Source organism: Falco naumanni, chromosome 7 (genome assembly GCF_017639655.2).
Source record: "Falco naumanni isolate bFalNau1 chromosome 7, bFalNau1.pat, whole genome shotgun sequence".
NCBI classification, from domain to species: domain Eukaryota; kingdom Metazoa; phylum Chordata; class Aves; order Falconiformes; family Falconidae; genus Falco; species Falco naumanni.
The window spans coordinates 62,327,665-62,343,622 of NC_054060.1; the positions used below are offsets into that span (position 1 = coordinate 62,327,665).

At 37.0% G+C, this 15,958-nt stretch overlaps 1 protein-coding gene across 2 annotated transcripts in view; it reads right to left on the minus strand.

Moving 5' to 3' along the window:
• Window positions 1-15,958, minus strand: part of SLC25A21 (solute carrier family 25 member 21) — a 255,369-nt gene that overhangs the window by 15,409 nt on the left and 224,002 nt on the right. The window contains exons 2-5 of one of the 2 annotated variants that reach the window (XM_040599990.1): window positions 13,042-13,108; window positions 10,036-10,227; window positions 6,293-6,352; window positions 3,768-3,875 (exon numbers count right to left, since the gene is read on the minus strand). In XM_040599990.1, the coding sequence (XP_040455924.1) occupies window positions 3,768-3,875; window positions 6,293-6,352; window positions 10,036-10,152 (285 nt within the window). In that variant the 5' untranslated portion in view covers window positions 10,153-10,227; window positions 13,042-13,108. The remainder of the gene's footprint in view (window positions 1-3,767; window positions 3,876-6,292; window positions 6,353-10,035; window positions 10,228-13,041; window positions 13,109-15,958) is intronic. The other variant, XM_040599989.1, reaches the window with a different exon arrangement.

The window sequence follows — 15,958 nt, forward strand, 5'->3', positions numbered from 1 at the left end:
GATCTGCCTGACTAAAGACACTTTTGATCTATTTCCAATATACTGTGATACTCAGAATCAGATGTTCCCCTTCTGGATATTTTCGATTTCTTCTTAGCAGAAGAAGAAACATTATAGAAAAGTTCCTTTCAAAAATTTGTTGACTTGAGTTTGGCTTTCTCCAAAGCATAATGTCAGCTCTGGGCAACCAAATACTTAATTAGAAAGTCAAAACATGACTTCCACTAGGAGGCTCAAACATGAAAATACAGAAGAATTTTGACTACAACGCTGTGAACACTGCTAATTTCAATACACTGATTTGTTTAATAGCTTTCCATTTCAAAATAACACTGTGGTAGATCACCAGCATCAGCCAAATGATGCCTGCTATATCTGACACAGCACATGACTGCTTATTTAGGTGACTGACAAGTTTAGTCTTTAATACCAAGTTTCATTCTGTTTTTTCATATTTGGTAACTAATATTATGCTGTTAATGTTCTGAGTACATTTTACTATCGTTTACTTTTCTAACTACCCTCAGGGATTCAAATCAGAATCTGTTCTAAAATGTAGATATCCAGCATGAAATATGGTCCCAATATTACCAAGAGCATCCCTTCTCATGCACAAAAAAAAAGAAGATAATTAGATCTTTAAAAACTAACTAGTGGTCCTGAATAAAGTGATTTAAGCTGAATACAACAGCTTTCAATACTAAGGTATCCCGTGTTCTCATCTTGAATATGGATTTACTAATAACTCAGAGGGGAAGCTTGTCACTTGCTGAACACCTGATACATGGACTCATCAGTCCAAATGTAGATACTCGCAATGTCTACATTTACATGTGAGCTACACAAAAAGACTCACTTTTTCATTCCTTTAGCAAAAACGAGGGCTTTCATAGACAGCACTTCATTTTGTACAAAGTAGGCATCTAAAACGTCAGCTGATCGAGCAATAGGAGGTCTGTGTTTCATCACTGATGATGGAAGGACCTTAGGATGACTAATTCAGATGGAGGAATTTATTGTATAAACAACTGTTGACTTATACTAAATAGAGACCTAGTCAGTGGAATATGGAGTCAGATTCTTCTCACTATAAAGCAGAATTTTTTGTTTAATTAATCACAACACAAGTCAGGTGAGAAGATTTTTGTTACCACACCACCTTCTACAGCTGGTGAGTTATCCACAGCTACAGGGAAAAGGAAAAAAAAATTTAGAAAACCAAACAACAAGGTGTTGGGCCTTCTAGCAGTTTACCTTAACAGAAAGTCACCATTATTTTTACCTGTAGCAATCTACATTATGAAAGTGCCGATACGTGATTTATAGTGGCTTTCCTCTTTAAACCTATCAACCCTTGAAAGATGATCTGGTACCACAGAAGAGTTCAGCTGTCACTGTAGTGTGTGAATGTTTGCTTTGGGGGCAGGCAGGAGTCTGGGTGTGGGACTATGTGTTCATGCTCTTCCTTGTTCCTTTTAAACAAGATATATTTATTATTTCAATACAATAGCCAAAGAAATGTGTGAACTGCATTAAGTTTCATCATATAGTATGAAAGCTACACAATGGGACAGGTACGTACTTTATTTAAACCTTTTAGAAAAACAGTGCATGGTAATGAAATGAGTGTACTATTGTCTTATGCTGTGTAACATAACATGCACATGCTTCTTCCAACAGGCTTGAGTTGACATGCTTTAGTGTGGAATGTTCTTTAACATATTCTTAATGAGAACTTGAGACTGTGGTAATGAAGTCACTGGAGTTTTCAAAAATTACAACAAAATGTGAAATTCTAACACTTTTTTAAAAAAAAAACATTAAAAATTGATATGTCTGTCATTTAACTATCTGACATTTCACAACTTTGGTCCTTTGGACTTTTTCAATAGGGCAAATAGATGCTTTCAGTTATATTTTAGGTGTAAACTAGGTTCCTAGTGGAGTCCCAATAACATTCTTTTACAAACATTATTTATATGATAATATACTATTATTTGGATGTTGTGAAAATTCTCATTTAAATTAAATTTAAAAAATATTCCCCCATAATAAAATGACTCAGAATGTTTTTGAACAGCTACGCTGTGATTACTGGAGTATTTTGAAGGTCATGAAGGGAGGGATGCTGTGATTAAAGTAAGCAATTGCATAAAATTTGCTAACTAAAACACTCCAGACTTGAAATAAAGTTTACAATAGAGAAAAAAATTAAAATGTATGAAGCTAAAGGAAATATTGGTCTCTTGCAACTTTACAGGAACTAGTTTAGTCAAAATATAATACTGGTGTACTTACTCTCACAGCCAGAGGTTTTTACTAAGATAGGTTAATTGTATCTTCACAACTGTGAGGAAGAAAGATCTAGAATACCTGCTTAGTTTATAGTAGTCCATAATTTTTTCATATTATTTCTGTGCAAGACAGATACTCTCACACATTGCTTTCTCCCGCTTTCAGTCTCTCTCCTCCCAGGGTCCTGACCTTTTCACCCCTGTACAGTATTAGCTCTGTCTCAGTAACTTTGCTACCCGTGGTTAAAAGAGGTCTAGGCTGGAGGCTTGGAGCAACCAAACGCTTCTTTCACATGCACTGAGAATTGACCAGAAATTTACCAAAAGTTTTAAAGTTTATTCTGGAAGAGAATGCTTCTTTGGATGAGTTACAGAGTAGGTAAGAGCTATGATATTTGGAAATCAGTGGCAATATTTGCTCAGAGTGCACCTGAGGAGCTTGACCCAAACAGCTTACATAAATGGCTGGGTGATAAATCTCATTCCCATGCATCCTGTAAAAAAAGAGTTCAATTTGTGCAGGTAGGTGCTAAAAGGCATGCAAGTATTAACTCAGTCAAAATTTAATAGCAGAATATGCAAAAATCATATCTCACCAGGGATTCAGCCAACCTTTTCATGCCATGCTTATGTGATTTGGCACTTCTATCATGGTGCAGCTGATTTCTCAAAAGATTTTGAAAGAGCTAATTTGACAATTGTTAGTCTTATTCACTGAGAAAATAAAGAAGGAACTGTGTTATTGCCTTCCTTCACTTTAGCCTTGAATTTTCTACATTAAAATTAACTGAAGCTGATACATTCATGGGAACACTTGATTTGGATGAATCGCTGTTTTCCAGTTTAATCTTCTTCCCCTTTCAGCTGTACCCAGAACTATGGACAAAGTCAGTTTTGCACAAAACAATATTTGAATAATAAAACTGAAGTGAAACAGGAATTTAAATTATCGGTGTGCTTTATTATATAACTATTTTCTGGTTTGTGTTTATAAATATGGAGACTTACAATATAAATAATTTCACCCAAGACTCTAAAATCTACCAGCTACATTTTGAACATAAAATACACTAGCTGGACCCCGGCGAAGGCACGGGGACGTGGTGTTTTATGCTAACCTTTGGTGCTCATTTGGAGCCTGGAGCCTGCTGGGGTAAACACACTGTGTACAAGGTTCATACTTCTGGGTTACAACCCCTTGCAGCGCTGGGCTGCGGGCTACTCTGGAGGGATGAAGGTACACTTCAGGCACAGAATATTTACGAGGGAGATGCTGACACTGCTGACACTACTGTATGCATCTCTGCATATCGGAAGGCATCATCCATTGAGTCTCTTCTATCTTTTTCCATTTCTGCTAAGCTGGTGAGAAAATAATTTGTATTGACCCATTACAGACATTCTGCTCTAAATACGAACCTTGAAGAGCATTATGCCTAATAAAGCAGAAAAAGAATGGAGCAGTTCTCATACCTCTACGATGGCATTCCGATTTGCCTGTAAGGTAACCTTTACTACTTCAAAAGGGTTAACCACAACTGCCTCTGTCAACCCAGATCCCAAGCCAGCAACTGCAAATGCCTAGGGAAGTTAAAAATAAAGGATTAAAATTTCCCATACATCAGGTTATGAAACTGAATGATACAATGCAAATTGTGAGACTACAGTGGTCAGCAGTACTCTATTACTAAACAATTTTAGTCCTTGATTAGATGCTGACAGTTCATGAGGACAATATGATGATAGCCATAACCACATTCCAAAAAATAAAAAATTAAATGTCATAGCGCTGTCAATTAATTCTCTTTTCAGCTGGAAGAAAAATTGTGATATCAATTTATTACAAAAACATGCAAAAACAATGCCCTCATGCTAACTTTGGGTGGAGTCTGAAAAAACCCACAAATATAAATGCAGTTATGTAGCACTGGAAAAATATAACAACTCTGCACTGAGCATTAAGCATGTAACACTACCATATTAACCTAAAATTAAAAGAAATGTAAGAAATTAAAATAACGCAGTCCTTCAGCAAGTTACTTAAGTAGAAGAGAAGTTCTCCTAAGTAAATACCAATCCTGGAAAGGTTTACATGGGAATGAGTGGCACACACAGAAATGTCAGCATTCACTGCAAGGATGAATTAATTTCATTTACGTAGAAGCTGATGGTACGTTACAGCCACAGATATGGAGAGAGTCACTGCTTTGCCTTCCATCATGACACAGCATTTAAAAATACCTTAATTTGTTTGTAACAGAAAAAATAATATTGATGTATTTAGATCAACTGAGAAGATGCAGAGGAGTTGATTTTAGTGATCACTTTATACATTTATTGCTTCCATGTAACATCTTCAGACTTTCTAGGGGCTGAAAAGATTCCCAGAACCAAAATAAAATGTCCTGACTATGTTTGCTGACATTCAAGGAGAACAATGGCAAGGAAAAAACAATAGCGAGAAGAAAAAAATTTTCAGTACAGAGAGATTTGAGCAGGGATTCTTGAGAGCTCAAGAACGAGAAGAACGGTAAGTTACAAGGGCAGTGGCAAGCTCCAGCCCGCCTGCCTTTGGAAAAGACTGTGTTATCAACAAATCTATTTTACCAATATAAGGTGGGAACATAATCTACCCCTTTCATCATCAATCATGAGACTGAAGCCAGCAGGAAGACTGTGCTGATGTATGCACCCCTTTTTTAACAAAAAATGTTGTCTTACGAGGTCTGTTGAGGCACCTAGAAGCATTCTGCCTAGCTTAGACCAGAATCCCTTCTGAGTCTTCTTCTTCCCTACCTACCATAGCTATCTTAGGGGCAAAAATGCCTCTATGGCAACAGTACTGCACCACAAATATCAGGGGTGTCTGCTGGTTGCTGCATCTGCTATAGGAGTCAGAGCAGCTTTTGGTCAGCCAGTGCATGTTTATGCGTTTCCAGCATATTTTCCTCCAAAAAAATGTGCTGGTGTACTACAGAACCTTAAACTATGTTCTTTCCACTTCTTAGAAAACAAATACCAACCCCTCTATTTACATCTTAGGATGAGAAAAGCCTGCTGAAAAAGACAAGATAAAATAGGAGGTACTGTAAACAACTATAGGGTCGGTCAAATAATTAAGAGGAAGATTAGTTAATATTATTTCATGACTCACTGCAATGGAAGGCAGATGTAAATGGAAGCAATACTGGTTGAAAGAGACCTGAAATAACCAACACCTTTATAGCATAACCATAAAAATATCAATTGTTTCCTACACTTGTGATGTCATTATTGTGAAAAATAGATATTTAATATCACTCACATTCTTGCACCACAGAAAGCAGCAATTCTTATAGAAAGTATTTTATTCCAAATGGTACAATAGCAGAACTAAGCTTTATATATGAGAATGCAGAAGACACATGCAATCTACATCTTCGCATTAAGACATTTTTGTGTATATGTATGTACATATTTTAAAACAGTTACATTCTTGACGTGAAATCCTAACTCCACTGATGTACAAGAGAATTTTGCCATTGACCTCAAAGGAGGTAGCAGCTTCTTATCAATAGTTTATGTTTCTATTATAAAGTCTTTAAGATAAGACTGAGATCAGTATTTTTGTTACAGTTGCACTGTGCCTTGCAGAATAGCACTTTGAGGTCAAGGCATCAAACGAGTCACTATCACATGAATAAATATTGATAATGTTCAACTTTATTTCATTATTTTGCAAGAATAAAGAATGACAAGCTACATACAGAATCTTCCATGGTTACTGTCACTACTCATGTCACTTACAAAGTAAGGAATTATTTTGAAGGAATTTGATACAAAAATTAACATAACTATAATTTTGTTAAATCCTGTTATCATTGTTTTCAAGGGACATGTCTGTTCTGTTGGTTGAACTGTCTCCTTTAATTTTGGGCTCCTTATATGGAAGAAAACTGGTGGGACTGTTCAGCATACACATATTAAATTAGAACATGAAGTTCTGCATCCATACATACCAGTCCTGGCGGTAACGATGCATATCCTAGTAGCTTCTTGTATTGTTCAAAGGTGAAAAACTGTAAATAAAAATCAGTGTGTTGAAAAAAATTGAGTTACTTATGCAAATTAGTAAATTCAAACTACAATGGAGCTTCACTACTTTGTACCCTGAGTAGCCATGTGCAGTTCTGCAAAATAAACATAAGCCACTTCTGTTTAGTGTTAGATGTGCAACAGCAGACAACTAGGCTTCAGAACCGATTTTATTAGTGTATCATGGATAATAACAGCATAAGCGCAATTAATGTTTTACATAAGAGTTTGCTTACAACACATAGTTCATTATTTTAATTTAGAAACTTTTCTTCTAGCATTTGAACTTTCATATACGCTACAAATGTAGTAGCAGATACTATCATTTCTCCCAAGAAACTACCCTCACATCTTTAATGCAATATACTGCAATTACTTTCACAATTCTCAGATACTAGTCTACTTATCAGAGAGACATAATTGCACATTTTGAAGAGGGAAAGTCTGTGGATTTTTATAACCTACTGTCAACAGACACATTTATTTTAGGTTTTGCTCTTCACAAATTAATCTTTCACTCCATTCTCTGCTTTCAGTCAGCAGTGCTCAGAACCTTACAGTATCTGCAGTTCCTTAGAGGATGAGTTTTGAAAGCTGGGTGTTTGAACTTCAGGAAAAAAATGAGAAGCTCAGTTTCACCTGCACCAACGTGAAGAAAGACAATTGTCACAGCACTCTCCAAACTAGCCAGCTGCAACAAGGTCTTTTACCATCACATACCAGTCCCTCTGCTGCCTTCTCCTAGTCTCTCCTCATCCAGGGCATGAGTTCTCATTCTTTTGCTCCTCTCTGTTTCTTCCTCCTCTTTCTTCCTTGGCTGCTCTCTCTGCATTGGTTGCCCAGCCACTTACCAGAACCAGCCACAGCTGCACCTTATCTACATCGGCCAACCCACTGCCCCTGAAACCAACCCACAGTTGTATATTATCAATGCTAATTAACCCAGCTTCATTACTCTACAGGCAACCATTTGTAAATGGTTCACTTTGCAACCTAACATTTCTTGCTACCCAGATCCATTAATTTTCAGAATACCTTTTGTGAAATCTTCTAAAAATCAAAGCAGAATAAATTGATTAATTCCTCCAAGAAGAGTGTTGAGAATAACCCTGACTTCACTGAAGTCAGTAAGAATCTTCCCATTGACAGGCAGGCAGACTCCCACTGCCTATTTCTGTCTGTGGACACAAAATCTAAGATGCAACAGTCAAGGTATATTCTAAAGAAAGAGTATTTGTGATATTTTACAAATTATTGTTAAGATGCCCTCTGAAATACAGCACACAATCCTGGCCACCTTTGTTCAAAACAGATGAGTTCAGATTACAGCATGTTCAAAACAGGGTTGCCAGGACCATAAGGAGAACGTAAAGATTATTGTAAGAATGAAGACTGAAGGAGAATAAATGCTTGCCTTGTTTAGTCTATCAAAAGAGAGGCTGCAAGAAAATGAAAACCTAGGAAAGGAAAGACATGTAACATAAAGCAATTGGGTATAAAAGTAAAACCTACTCATAAACAGAATGTGGCTTGAAAACTGGTGAAGCTGAATCAAAGGAGTGGGGTCCTGAAACAGTCTTCCAATACGAATAATGAAGGAAAAATCTTAATCACTTGTAAGGGAGAGTTTGATAAGTTTATGAAGAAGATTATAGAACAGCAAGGGAATAGACTTGCTGACCTAAGAGATCCTTTCTAATCCAGTGCTTGTGTACAGCAAATTTCCCCAAACCCCATAATTTTAAAAATTCATATTCTGCAAATATGTTGCTGAAGCCATCGAAAATGCACTTCAGCTTAATGCCTCATAAGACAATTCTGAGGGCAGAAAAACTATTTTCTAGCATGAAGAGTAAGGACAGTAGAAAATCTTGCAGATCATAAAGAGCAGACACCTGAATTCCACGTAAACCCAAAGATATTGGAGGTGTTATTCCACGTAATTTTCACACATGGAACAACGCAAGGCCTGTAAGTACAGCTCACTATTTGTGAGTCCTGTAGTCTGTCCAAGAATTAGTCACAACTTGTCACGCTGAAGCACGTCCAGTATTACGGGACTGAACAACAAAAACCGGTCACCGAGGCTGCATCTGCGCAGGCGGGTACCCCCTAGAGTGAGGGCTGTCACATCCCTGTATAGCAAAAGTAAATAACTAGAACCTCTGACTTTCCTGGCCACTTTCCAAAGTTGACCTGTAACGCTTGATAAGTTTAGAGCAAGCGGATTTAAATGAACGTGGGATCCTCTGAAAATCTGCGTGTTTCGCTCCCACACGTGAGGCTGTATTCCCTCCTTGTAGCACCCACCCATGTGTGTGGCAATCACACTTTCACTGTGAGAGGAAAGCAATGGGAAATGAGGTCAACAGAGATGTGGGAATCATAAGAAACATAAGGGAACAGAGTTTTTTAGACAAAACAGAAAGACTGGGTGACCTGTGCTGGGTCTCAGCCAAAGAAGACAAGGTCAGTCCCTCAGGGCTCAGTTGCCACAGACCTATCAGGACAAAACAGTTTTTCCATAAACCATGTGTACAGGAACACGAGTAATAAGCACCACGTCATTTTGACTTGTTTAGAACCCTGTCAATAACATTTTTCAGACGAGACCCGCTTCAAATGAAGTCACTAGAATCACACCAAAACCATCAGAGGACTGGGTGTTAACGTGTTAATAATGCCACCACATTTAAACCAGGAGGGAATATGTATACATAATGCAAAATTAAGATGTTAAATTCTGAAAAGTGAAGGACAGATACTCTGGCAAGGGGATAGATACTTCTTTTTATCCTCAGTAGGGATTATTTTCTCATTTTGCAGAAAAGGTCCTAGATGCAGAGCCCAGATTTTAACTGCCCTCCAAATAGTGTACAGATTGAATACTAATCTTGCAAACATCCTGCAAATATGTTTAAAATTGTTGTACTGGCCTTGCCAATAATCAGAAAAGACAGAAGTGTTACTCAGACTGTAGGTCTATCTTTTTGGATTTCTGAAGGTATTTTATAGGTAAAAGGAACTCTCTGAGAAAATGTCGGTTGTGGGTGGGTGAGTTACTTCACTGAACTAAATTCATTTCTTATTGTGATAAAGTTTGCTTTATTCTCTCTCCAGCATCTTTCTACTCATTGTTACCCTCCTAACCTTTAATGGAATTTCTGGTATTCCTTAATGTCTTCCATAGTGTTACAGACCTGTAAAATGGTTGTAATAACGGCAGAAATACATTACCTAGCAATTTTTTGGTCTTAAAAATGTTACCTTAAAAATCAATAGCTTCCTATAGCCATAAATAAAATAACTACTTAACAGGAACTATGTTTTATATAATTTTTTAAAGAAAACAAATCAATAGCAATAAAACTCAATATAAATGTTGCTGGGTGTACTAGAATGGATAGTATACACACAATTTTGCCAAAAACTTTCCACTTATATCATATGGATTTATATCATGTACATCCACCCAAAATATTTTTAAAAACATGGCATAATTTATCTTTTTCTCTACAGTTTTATGAAGTTAATAGCTTTGCACAAAAAGAATATCTCAGAATAAACGTATATAAAACATGCTTTTGTGTACATAATAACCAATATTGTCCATCTGGCAAAGATACACTTTAATTCAAGTTACACAGAAAATAGTCAAAGTACTTACCAGATGTCTCAATAACTCTAAGGTAAAAATATATGCTTGCAACAAGATGTCTGGGAACACATGAACAATATAAATTTGCCCCAAAAGTTCATCTGTTAACCATTGTATTGGCATCATCACTTCTTTCCTCCAAGTTCAATCTAACATAAAGTTATAAACTTTGACTTTTCGTCTTCCAGAAATACCAGCTTTCTTTTTAGAAGGAAAATAAAGAGAGAGAAAAAAAAGAAATAGCAAGACAGACGTGAGAACATAGTTGACTAAAAGTGAAGCTGTATCTTCAACACTTAGCTGAATAACTGGGGCTAAATACCTTCATTTTAGTAGCTTTACTTTTATTTGCAAACATCTACACCAGAAAAATACAATATTCCAGTAGCACAAGTACATTTCTTCACAGTACAGAATCTCCCTTGTCCATTCTCTATACACTTTCATGAGATATAGGAGTCTACAACTAGAAGCTTTCAAAAAAGTTCATTACAAACACAAACCCAGGCTGCTGGAACCTAGAAATTGCCTCTGTACCTTCTGTGCTTTCTCAAGTCTCAAAACCATACGCACGGACACAGTCTTCCTCTAAATCTCACTAGCCAGTTTGGCAGTGGACAAAGAACATTCTGGGGCCTGGTAAAATGAGGGAAAGTGTTAGAAGAATAAAAGGTGGAGAGTGAGCCAAAGGAAGCAATGACTTTTCCGTTGGGGTCATATCCAAACCAGTGGATAATACGGAAATTTGACACAAGCTGGATTCTCTTCAGGTCAAAGCAGGGGTACAAACCGTATTTTGGATGTTAGAAATTGTACTGGCATATAACACCTCACATTGAATTGCTTCAGTATCCAGGTTCTTACAAGGACATTTCTGTCCTGCCCTATTCTGTCACTGAATTCTTCTAATGTAGAATATGGTTGATATCTCAAGGTAACTTAAAGTCCTCCTGGTCTTCTAGGAACAACTTAAACTCCTCCTGCTGTCCTAGGAACAGCATAAAATTTAAAGGAATAGTCTAAAGAATTTAAAATAGCATTTAAACCTGGTTCTCATGGTTGCAGAAACACTACTGAGCCCTCACTGAGCCCAAGAACGAGGTAGAAAGCGCCCCACGAGGGGTGCACCAGTAAGCCATTTAAGGAGCTTATGATACACAAGAAACTGAGAACTGAATCTGTTTAGCCTGGAAACAAGAAGGCTGAGGGGATCTAATACCTGTCTTCCACCGTCTAAAGGTTATACAGAAGACAAAGCCAGACTTTCTCAGAGTTCCTCAAAAGAAGCACAAAAGGCAATAGGCAGAAGTTGCAACAGGGGAATTTGGACTGGATAAGGCAAAATTCTTCACAGTGAAAACCATTAAGCACCGGAGCAGGAGCACAGAGAAGGCTGTGGTCTCCATCCTTGAAGATTTTCAGAACTTGACTAGACAAGGCATCCAAGCAACCTCATCAAACCATGAAGTCAGCCCTGCTTTGAGCAGGAGGCTAACCAGATGACCTCCAGAGATCCCTCCCAACCAAAATCTTTCTATGATTCTATAATTATATTGACTCACATGGGGTTTAAGCCAATTTAATACATCTGAGTAAGAGAAAGTGAGTCAAGATTGTTGCATGACTCAGGCTGGTAGGAGAGAAATCGAACCTGGGTTGGTGCTGTAATTAAATATATGCTGGAATCTAAAAGGTATGGTCAGATTGACTGTGACCTGTTTCAAATGAAATTAAATGGAGAGACAGAGGAAACACCACAGTCTGAGGAAAATGAGTTGTTAGGAATCTTCTAAATATCATCCATCTATTCTTTACTGCCACTTTGCTGTTAAATAGAACTTCAGTTTTCTTAGTTGTACTAAGCAATTTTGAGCTAGGTGACATATGTCATTTGCATCTAAAATGCCAATGCAAACAAGAAGATGACATTACCAGAACTCCTTTAGGATTCCATTACAAGGTCACATCCTGTCACTTTATACAAATATTATTATTCCTCTGTAAAGGAATTGGAATGTGAATGATTAATTGCAGACTAAGGACCAGAATTACATGCAGCCTTTTTAGAGAGAAACCAAAAATGAAAGTAAGGAAAATCAAGACATTCTGTATAATAACTGCTTTTAGACACATTTGGTGCAACTATGGGAAACTTTGAAGTTCTGAAGTAAAAGATAAAGAAGCATTTGCTCGGAACACAATAGATGCTTTGATAGATTAGATTAATTATTAAGATGAGGTGTTTAATTACTATTTTTAACATTTTAATTTAAAATTAATTAATTGAAAATGTTGCATGAATGAACTGAAAAAATGTATTTTGTTTAGGAGTGTTACTAAAATAATGCTCTATAAATCAACATAAAGGATAATAAAATCTGATCAACATTTGACAGCGAATACACTTTGATAGGCTAGCATCTTTTTCAACTGTAAGAGCTGGAGTAAACATTTTTTGCATGATGAGGAGTTGTACCCATTACTATGTTCAATCTGTAAAAAAGTGAGAGTATGGAGTAGAGTGCTCTTTGGAATACCAGAAAACTCTGGGCAGCACTTCAAACCTACAGATAAACTGCTACAAGTTACTGAGTAAGTACTTAGTAGGAGTGGTTTCTTTAATTTATTAGCCGTTCTTAGTTTTGCAAGTTGCTAGGCATTTTCACTAAAACAAAAAGTCTAAACCAGAGGGAATTATGAGACTAAAATATCACTTAAAGTATTTTATAAATTTTGATTATATAAACTAATTGTATTTTTTTTTTTTTCCATAGTAACGTAATACATACAGGTCAAAACCAGCCCAGCTTTTAAAAGCCTTATCCTACACTTCTCACTCAAGCACAGTTTTTATTGTGCTATGAATAGGAAAGTTTCCTCCTAGTAAAAATCAGAGGATTAATATGCCAAATAAGTTTAAGATTCTAATGTCAATCAGTTGGGGAGAAATAAAATGTTTTACAGCTGCCACTGTCCTTACTCACATTTTTAAAGGAGGAAGTATGGGGTTTTTACCTTCACTGCCCTTTTGGGTGTCTCAGCCAAGATGGGAGGAAATATTCCTTTGTAGAAGCCAAGCAATCTATTGAAGAAAAAAAGAAATTATTTTAGGATCCATAAACAACATATTACCATACTGCCACTTCTATTTTTACTTTTGAGTAAAACAATTAATCTTTCAGTCTTTCCAAGCCTACAGACAAATAATGATACTCTGCTTACTTGCTAAGTAACTAGTGTGCTACCAATTCTATTATGTGCTGATGAGATGATATAAAAAGAATTAGCAATGAATAATTAAAAAATATTTTTTTTCTGAGTAGACAAGAAATTGTATTTAAAGGAAGATTAACAATTTTGACAATGAAGAGGACGTATTATGTCATTGTTTTAATTTCCTTGACATAGCAATGATAATATGAAAAAACTGAAGTCACAAAAAACAGATTTGGAAAAAACCGTGCAAGTTGCATATAAAAAACCCTGCATGCTCATCTTCGGACTCTAGGTTAAGGCATCTTTTGAAATTCAGTTTTAAATATGCCTCAAAATAGATGAAGTATTTTTTTTGGCAATTTAGTTTTAACACAAGTTAGCTATTCAGAGAGACATAACAGAATGTATGTATTTCATGTTGGAAAAAACATTTGGGCAGTATCTTGCCACTGTACTCATTCGGGTCTTTGCCCCTCTATTGCCTGGCTCCATAAACACCTAAGGAGTTTACAATAGCTGCAGACTTTTGGAGCTGGCCTGAAGCCAAAGATCACTTGTTGCAATGCTTTGCTTTGCATCATCTAAATTTTATGTAATCTATATCCATATCTATATCTATCTATCCCTACCTGATACAAGCACACATGGCATTTGCAGGTAGCCTGAGCTCTGCTTACAAGGCTGATGTAGATGCATAATGCTGGGTATTGGGCATGCTTTAAATGACAGGTAATTCTCCAAATCCCCAGACAAGATAAAAGTAGACATAGTTCTTGTCTGCTAGGTCTGCACATTAATATCCACTTGGGTAATGCATGGGGAGAGTTCAGAAAGACATCTAATGCAATCAACAAGGAGCTACCTTGCCAGGCAACGTGGGTATAATTTACAATTTACTCATCTTCAGAGATTACACATTTCTTCCAGGACTGTAAGAGGACACTGTCTACAGAAGAAATCACTTCTTAAAGCAAAGCATTTGTGTCTTCTTAAAATGTTGAAAGGTGGTGTTGTTGAAAGGTGATGATTCACCTTTCTAAAACAGCCTATTACTTGTAATATTTTTGCAGGGTGTGGAAGAATCTTTACATCAACAGATACTCCTATAGTTATCCTGTGCATGTCAGAGGAAAACAATTAAATTCAGATTCACCACGTGAATGTAAAATACCACAAATGCTACACCAATTTTTTCCACCCTTCTAATGCTTCTCTGGTGTTGTCTTCTTAAGTTGCTCCAATATAAATAAAATAATTTAGACTTTGTAAGATGTTCAAAGTGGGAGTTTCGCTTATCCTTCCTCTGAAGTAAGCAAGGTATGAATTCCAGTCCATGATTAAAGGAAACTTTGAGCATCTTATACAACGATGGTTTCATGACAAAACACTGAAACTCCTTGGGTAGGAGATTTCAGGAATTCAGTTGAGTTGTCAGATGTTTGCATTTCCCCAAAGTCTCACATTCCAAAGACAGATAAATAAACATACATACATACCTGTATCTACCTACATAGATATCGATATAACTATAGATAACTATAGATATGGATATAACGATATACTGGATACAGTCTTAGTCGTTAGCATTTCATACACATTCAGAGTATTTTCTTGCTGATTCAGCAAGCTATTGAAACGTTGAATAAATTTAGGCATGTGATTCATACAGTTTAATGTGAGTTCAAACTGAAACTGAGGTCCAAGTAGGATCAGCTAGAAGAACACAGATCCCTATAAACACTTTCTTCCTTTCAGCTCAATCTAAAACACTGTAAGCATATCTACAACAGGCATCCCATTTGGAATTTCTAGTACTTTGGCATGATTGGAATTGGAAAATGAAAATTGCTCCACTGCTCTACTCACAGGTATAGTTCTGACTACAAAAAAGTGAGACCCAAACTTGGTCCAGATTTTCTCATTAGTAAGAGATATGTCAGCAGAGAAATATGCAGTGTAAAGCCACAGTTCTGTTCTAAAAACACACAGCAGCATTACCTAGCTTTGCACAGTAACACAGGTTGCTTTTCCAGGTTGTCTTCTTCTATACTCCAGTGTATACAGCTATTGAACATATAAACCCTGTAACATTCCCACAGTCTCTGAGGATCTCAGGGAAAACTTTTCAGAGAGAATGTGGGAGGGAGGGATATACCAGGAATTTAAGCAACAGATCTGCCACCTCAGCATATCTTGTGAGGCAGTTAATAATCACTTCTAAAGAGTAATCCACCATTCTTTCACAGGTAGGTGTTGAAATACCAGCAGTTCAGATGATCAGGTGGTGGATTGTTTGAAAATTCTAGAGAAATGGGAACTGAAAAAATGAAAAGCAATTATCCATTGCTCCTGAATCACAAAAGGGTTGAAGATGGAAGGGACCTCTGCAGATCACCTGGCCCAAAACCCTGCTCAAGCAGGGTCACCTAGGGCCAGTTGCCCAGGACCACGTCCAGACACCTTTCAGATATTGCCAAGGAGGGAGACTCCACAATCTCCCTGGGCAACCTGTGCCAGTGCTCGGTCACCCTCACAGTAAAAAAGTGTTTCTTGATGTTAAGATGGACCCTTTTCTGTTTCAGTCTGTGTCCATTGCCTCTGGTCCTGGCTCCACCACCTTTGCACCCTCCCTTTAGCTATTTGTGCACATTGATGAGATCCTGCCTGAGTTTCCTCTGCTCCAGGCAGAACAGTCCCAGCTCTCTCAACCTTTCCA